Below are 7,997 nucleotides of genomic sequence, written 5' to 3'. Positions count from 1 at the left end.
CTCTTAGGAAATTTAATGAGAATTACTAATATTTCAGCAAGTCTTTTTTTTTTTTTATGGGGGGATTGAACTTAGGAGCATTCCACCTCTGAGCTACATCCTCAGCCTTTTTGTCAAACAGGCTCTAAGTTGCTAAGGCTGGTTTCAAATCCATGATCCTCCTGTCTCAGTCTTTCAAGTACTGGTATTATAGACATGTGACACTGGGCTTAGTTCAGCAAAACTTTTAAGATACTCTTTAATGCTGCAAAGATTAAACATAAATGTTTTGAACATATTTTGTCGGGGGGGAACAAATGTAACAGGCACATTTTGATTGCTTTATTTTAAATACAAAATTTTGGTTTTTACTGTTGTCTCCTCCTTCAAGGTAAGATCTTAGCACTCAGGGTCTGTGAAGATATGCATACAGGATCTTCCACTTCTGCTCTGCTCACTGTGGTTTCCCTGCCCTTACCTCCACCAGAGAAAGTATTTAGAATGTAGCGTACAAATGATGACACTAAGCAATCCTAATTTATGTTTTTAAAATTATCCTAGCCGGGCATGGTAACGCACGCTTGTAATCCCCGCGCTTGGGGGGTAGAGACAGGAGGATTGCGCAGGTTCGAAGCCAGCCTTGCTGGCTAAGAGACCCTGTTTCCAAATAAAAATATAAAAAATGGGCATCTGGGAGTATAGACTGGAGGTAGAAGGGTTTCCCGGAATCCCAGTACCACAAAAACAAACAAACAAACAAACAAAAAAAAACCACAAAAAAACCTATAATCTTATTAAAACATTCAACTGACTAGTATCCAAACCTTACAATATACTTTATAAAAGTTGTTTAAAAGGCAGCATAATTTATTTTTCCATTTTTGTCTGCTTTTCTACATATTAGTACAGGGGCACATATAGGTAATGTATATAGTCTTATATTGGAGTGCACATATAATTTCTTTCTAAAAGGGTAGGATGCAAGATAAACCTACTTGGGAGCAGTGGATGAAGAGGATGTTTCCCAGTTCCACTAAAACAGTGGGTGATTTCCCTCCTTTCACTCGTTTGCTCCTGAGGCCGAGAGCCACCTGCTGATGCTGTTTGCTTCAAAAATAAGGTTACTGGCTCTTGCTTCTTGCTCCATCCCATGCCTGCAAGGTTAGGCCTTGACACATCTTGCAAGTATCTTGCCAGTCTACAAAGGCGATGTAAAGGTGACTATTCTGCTTGGCATATAATGTAATCTTTGGTAAACTGAGAGGCTACCCAACCAATGAGGAAAATATTAAAGTGGCTTCCCTGGTCTCCAAGAAGCAGTTACACTGACTAAGAATAGCTTAGACACTTGGAAGAAATTGTGACAGGCAGGTGAATTCAGTAGTCATCAGGCTACAGGTGATGATTACAACAGATATTTATTTAAAGTGATACATCTGAAGGCCAAATAATTCTTAAGTTATTATGTTTCAGGCTTCGCCAGCTTCATAAACACACTTTAAAGACAGCTGCATTCACAGATGCCAACTAAAGGATTACTTCTTTGCCCATTCTTCTCTCTCTTTTCTTTCCCGGATAACTTCTTTGAGATATGGCTCAAGATAAAATTTATCCTAAAAACAGATAAAAGACAAAATTAAATTTTGCCATGACATGCTGATATATCCTAAATACTCATTGGGTCTTAAATAAACAAAGAGATCTTAAACATTAAAACTAATTATTTCTTATCAGAGTAAGAATTATTTGTGTGTGTGCATGTTATTGGGGCTTGAACCCAGGGGCATTCTACCTCTGAGATACTTCCCCGACCCAATTTTATCTTTTTTTTTAATGGGTCTGGGGGTGGAACCCAGGGGCATTCGACCTCCAAACTACACCCCCTGCCCTATTTTTTAATCTTTACTTTGAAACCAGGTCTCACTGAGTTGCAGAGGGCCTCACTAAGTAGCTGAAGTTATCTGAGAACCGCGATCCTCCGGTCTCAGCCTCCCCAATGCTGGGATTACTAGCGTGTGCCACCATGCCTGGCTATCTTTTATTTTGAATAGGGTTTCACTAAGTTGCTGAGGCTTGCTTTGAACCTGTGATAGTTCTGTCTCAGCCTTCCAAGTACTGGAATTACAGAGGTGTGCAAACACATCCAGCAACCATCTACTTTTTAAAATGTAAAACCCTACAAAGATACTGTAATAAGCTGCTTAAATCAGTTATGAGGAAAGTCTGTGAGGGGAAAAAGAAATCAGTGTCTATAGGCTTTTGGTTTTAATGTAGGTTTGCTTCAACACATCCAGAGGACCACTCAGTGGGCTTCACATGAACACCAAAATATTTTCATCTGTGTAGGAAGCAAAGTGTAGCGGGAATCAATTACCCAAGACACAGAAGACCTTGGTTCTAGTCCTGGTTCTCCATATTGGGGATTTACTTCAGGATTTTAGAAGTCACTTCACCTCTACACAGTAATGCTTTTTTCTCCACTGAGCTGTTGAAAAAATTTCTATGTGGCACAATTGGGGAACTCTAAAGCACTACACAAATGAATGTGTTTCTCTTATTTCTAATACTCCATCTTTAATGGCCAACATCAGATACATAAAAGCTGTTCTACCTCCTCGTATTTTGTCCACTGTTCTTTAGGCAAGATCTGTTGCCTCATGGTCAGGTCCAGTGCTCTCTTAATGCGAAACATCCTGTCATTATAAAGGTTCTCAGGAAGCCTTCTTAAGGCTTCTTTCACATCTTCATCCTCATATATTGTATCATCTCGCATTAACCCTATGATAGAAAATAAACGCTATATTCAATATCTCAAAAAGCAGAGACTTTAAATGAGTGATCTTTAAGACTCACAACTTAAGACACAGATGAAATATCAAGAGGTACAATAACTAGGAACAATGGAAACCCAAAGCATTTCATACATATGAGTTATTTCTTGAACCAATATGTGACCACTTATAACCACTACCACAAAATTCACATTTCCTCTAATCCAACTAGGAAAATATTTAAAATCTTTACCTTGTCCCTGGACACATTCAATAAACCATTTCTCATACTTCAAATCTGAGATAACTATTAAAAAATCTTAAGGATAGTGAACTAAGAAAGTAGTAATATTTGATGATGCTTCAATAACAAAAGATGAAACTCATGGCAAATTATAAAGTTCTATTCAATGCTCATTAAATTTAAAATATTTAAATGGAGATGGAAGACGGAGAATATAAAGAAAATATCTTGCTACCATAAGTAATTTCTACTTCAAACATTTTAGAAGACTTCATCCTGTCCTTTTAAGAAAACCTTAGGATTGAAGTGCGGTCTAAGTTTTGTGTGTATGTGATACCGGGGACTGAATCTGAGGGTGTTCTACCAATGAGCTATACTCCCAGCCTAAGTAACTGCTTGCTGACCTCAAACCTGTGATCTATACAGCCAGCCTAAACTACTACTTGCTGATCTCAAATCTGAGATCCTCCTCTCACAGACTCCCAAGCACTGGGATTATAGGCGTGTGCCACCATGACTGGCTAACAAAATATTTTTGGAAACCATAATAACTTACAAAGCACTATTTGCACAACAAGCAAACAGAATAAAGCACGGACACTTACCCAGTTTATTGAATCCTGCAGCATTATAATACCATTTTCGAATACCATCCAGCCACCGGCCTGATGCTGCAACTGGTAAGTGCCATATTGTTAGTTGTTACAATTCACTTACACTGTATGAGCACATCAAGAGGCAAGCAACCCGTACTGTTACTTTCTTACAAACATGAGGAGTTTCCATTTAAAAGCTTACACTCTACCTATTTTTGATAAGAGCCGCTAGCTAGCTAGCTAGCTAGTTTTATTGATGAGCAAAAGTAACTACAGGTAAAAAGTTAGATGGCAAGTCAAGGGGAAAAAGGTGAGCTCCAACAACCACAAAGTTCCACAGGTACATACAACTACTGCCAATCCAGCCTCTCTTAGTCCAACATCCAATGACCTTATATCCTTCTACTACTATCAGAATGAAAGGGTGGAGGATGGGAAAGGGACATGGAAAAATTCTATTTTCTAGTAGCTGCAGAAATAAAGACAGGAATAATGTAATTTTCCACATCAAAGGAGGTGGGGTTGTATGAAAAGAGGGATGAGATTTCAGGTAGGCTGGCAAATCTAAAGACTCCCAATTCTCTAAAATTTTAAATCTACATTATTTCACTTGGCCACCCTCGTTAAATATATATGTATTTCTGAAAAGATTCTTATAACAGTCATTCAAACATTAATATGGACTAGTAATAGAACCCCATTTTCTTTCTTCTAAGCAACTAATGTTCCATTAAGGGAATGAATATTTGAACATGGACAAGGAGAAACAAGTAATGTTAAAACTCTTTAGGAAACAAGGCCGAGTCTAATGGGGTAACTCAATAAGGACTAAGGACAACATGACAGTGTCTGATGTTTATAGGAGAAGTGTGTTTATAGGAGAAAGTTTAAAATGTCTTCTAAAATTTTATCTAGAGCTAGCCCCTTACCAAGGAAGAAAATATATTCTCCCTTCACTCTGATCCTGTTTGGCTCCCTACTCCTTAGTATATACAAACTGCATGGCTTTGGCAAATCTTGGAAATTAAGAGTCATATATAAAATTGCTTCTAGTGAAAAAAGCATCAAAGTCAACCATATAAAAACATGCATGTAGAGGACAAATTATTTGTAAACATACACGTTACAAGAATTAATATTCACTGAGCACTAATAATGTGCCAGGTAACATTCCGTTTGCTTTACCCACATTAGTGGGTTTATTTGCGATTTGTTTGCTGTTGCAGAAAAGTAAACAAGCTTACAGAAGTGATTCTACCCAGAGTCAGGGCTGTTAGTAATAGTGTGTCTATGTGGTTCTCATACACAAGACAGAAGCAGAATGCCCTAAATTTTAATAAGGTTTCTTAATACATGTTAAATTAATGAAGTAACAAATTTTTCTATGTCTTCTCCACCCCCAAAGCTCAATGTCATTTAGGTTAACAGATTTATCTGGCAATCTGATGTTTCTTTAATGGTTTCACAACTGCTTGGAGACTGAAAGGAATAGAAGCTTTTGATGACGATTCCAATTTATTCCACGAGAGGGCAGAGATTAAGGAAAAGAAAAACGGGGAGAAAACTTCTACGATTTGAGGTGCACTTTGCTTTAAATATTCCGAAACCTGTAAATTCTATTTTATAATAATGTTATAGGGTCTATAATAAGTATGGATTTTCTCAAACCCACAGACCAAGCTCACGTCCCAGATAAACCAAGGTCAACCTGTAAACCTTGTTCAGCTGTTATTAATTCCCAGCGAGAAGCGCCAAGTGGCGGAATGAGGGTTCTAATCCTTTCTCCTATCATTTCCCCCCTATTTTCTCCGATCATTTTGCAGCAACTGAATAATCTATCGAGCGAATGCACAGGACACGACCGCGCCCGGCTCACAGGCGAACACTCAGCCTACTTTGGCTAAAAGTCATCCATTAATTATTTCCTTGCGGACTCAAACTTTTCGACGCCCGAGGGGAAGGACGCACAGAAGGGCGGCGGGGGCTGAGCTTGCTGTCAGAGCCACCTGGAGCCTTCCCCACAGCCCGTCCCAACCCTCCGGCGAGCCCGGCCTGGGAGCAGCGCAGCGCAGCGCGCTCCTCTCTGGGCTGGAGCCGCCGCTTTCCCTTACGCCGCAAACCTAGCCATTTAGAGAAAGCAGAAGAGGTGTATGTTGCTGCAAAATAAAATATAGAGCAGACCCAAGCACAGGTAAGACCCAAGCGCTTACCTGCAGGCCTACCCGCCATTTTGACCCGAGAGCGAAGCGCGGCCTTCTGGGTAAGTCCTGGAGGACGCGGCGCGCGCATGCGCAGGCGCCCGCGTCGCTCGCGAGTCGCGTGAGGACGCCGCGCAGGCGCAGCTCCGAGGCCGCCGGCGCTGCCTGCAGGTGCCTCGCCACCGACCGCGAGGCGGGAACGTCGGCTGTGCATTTTGCCCTCGCTGTTCCTAAAAGCATTCACTCTGGCTTGATGGGAAGACCATTAGGCAAAGAATTAAGGATCAGGGTCGTTAGTCCAGGTTCGGTTGCTAGCTGTCAGGGCTCGGCGGTATTAATGCAGCCCTTGCAACCAGGCAGCATATGAAATATTTTTAAGGTAGACAGTCCCTCAGTATGGAGTGGGGAGGTTGGAGGAGCCCAGAGGATGCCCTTGCATTTTCAGGTTCCTTGTATAAAATGGCGTGGCATTTGCATATCACCTACACCATCTCCTGTATTCATTAATCATATCAAGATTACTTTTAGATACCTAATAAAATGTAAATGCTATGTAAATACTATATTACCTAGGGAGTGATGACCAAAAAAAAAAAAAAAAAGTCTGTGTATGTTCAATACAGATACATTTTTTTTCGATTACTTTCCATCCGTGGTGATTTGAATCCACAGATGTAGAAACTTACATATGACCGGGTGTGGTGGCACACGCATGTCCCAGTGCTTGGGAGGCTGAGACAGGAGGATCGCACAGGTTCGGAGCCAGCCTCAGTTACTGAGTGAGGCTCTCAGCAACTTAGTGAGACCCTGTTTCCAAATAAAATATAAAATAGGTCTGGGAGTATAGCCCGGAAGTAGGAAGCCTCTGAGCCTCTGGTTCCACCCCCAGTACTACAAAAACAACAAACAAACAAACAAACAAAAAAACTCACATAGAGGGCTATGTTCTAATTGTGTGTGTGTTACTGGGGATGGAACCCAGGGGCATTCTACCTCTGAGCTATAATTCTGGCCCTGTTTTTTTTTATTATTTTGAAACAGGGTCTCAGTAAGTTGTGGAGGGCCTCACTAAGTAGCTGAGGCTGGCTGTGGACCTGTGATCCTCCTGCCTCAGCCTCCCAACTACTGGGGTTACAAGCATGTGCCACCATGCCCAGCTTCTTTTTTAATTCTAAATCAATGATGCTAAGTCCTATGGTTCTCTCTTTTGTAGAGAGGAGAGAGCTGAGCCTCAGAAAAGCTGAGTAACTTGTCCAAGGGCATACCGCTAGAAAGAATCCAATCTGAATTCTTCCAGAATCTGAGAATCCAGGCCTCTTTAATTCTAGGGCCATACACAACACTACATTTGGGAAAGACACTAAACCTATCTCTCTGTTCTTCATTCAGTTCCTACAGTTGAAGTTCTACATCAAACCATTTTGGTGCAAGGTTGAGTGAGAAAACTTTTTAGAATATTACATAAAAAATGTTACATAATTTACATAATGTTACATAAAATCTTAAGATAAAGGAGAGTACACAAATTTGTCTACTTTCAAGCTCTCAGCCCAATATGTTAAGTCTAAGACACAGGACAGAAAACAATTGGGGGAGTTAGCATGACTGATAGTTACTGGTGAGCTTCTACCACTACTTAGCAATGTCTGCCCCCCCACCCCCAGCATTAACTCAAGAGTTGAGACAATATAAAATTTAGTCTCTTTGTAAACTCAAAATATTACTGGGCATAGTGGCACACACTTGTAATCCCAGCATTCGGGAGGCTGAGACCGGAGGATCGCCGTTCACAAACACCCTCAGCTACTTAGTGAGGCCCTCTGCAATTTAGACCCTGTTTTAGTGAGGCCTTGTTTCAAAATAAAGACTAAAAAAAATAGGTTGGGGGTGTAGCTCAGAGGTAGAGTACTCCTGGGTTCCACCATCCCTAGTAACACACAAACACACATTTACTCAGGATAACAAACTTAGTGAGGGGGAACGGTAATGGGCTCATGCTATAAACGGCTTGCTGGCAGTAAATCAAAGGTTAATTACAGCTCTTACCATGTCTCATTGCTTCTACCTATCTAAACTTTCCTCCCTCTCCTTTTCCCTTTCCTGTTTTTGTAGTTAAGGCAACTCTGAATATTTGTGGCTTAGGTGATTAACTGTAGATAATCTAAAGCAGAACATGTTTTGAGCAGTATCTGAGTAGCAGCAATTAGGT

General features: G+C 40.8%; 1 protein-coding gene across 1 annotated transcript; it reads right to left on the bottom strand.

The window, feature by feature from the left end:
* Nucleotides 1-1,514: 1,514 nt before the first annotated feature.
* UQCRB (ubiquinol-cytochrome c reductase binding protein) lies at nucleotides 1,515-5,819 on the bottom strand (the record flags this gene model as incomplete). The annotated part of the gene is made up of 4 exons (XM_080693852.1): nucleotides 1,515-1,592; nucleotides 2,591-2,757; nucleotides 3,600-3,671; nucleotides 5,801-5,819. The coding sequence occupies 4 exons, from the start codon at nucleotides 5,817-5,819 to the stop codon at nucleotides 1,515-1,517; spliced, it is 336 nt and encodes a 111-aa protein (XP_080549978.1).
* Between the last annotated feature and the right edge of the window lie 2,178 nt (nucleotides 5,820-7,997).

This window comes from Muscardinus avellanarius (genome assembly GCF_963383645.1).
Source record: "Muscardinus avellanarius genome assembly, chromosome: 4".
Lineage (NCBI taxonomy): Eukaryota > Metazoa > Chordata > Mammalia > Rodentia > Gliridae > Muscardinus > Muscardinus avellanarius.
Note: the sequence above shows the minus strand (reverse complement) of the source record. Positions and strands in the feature narration are given on the sequence as shown.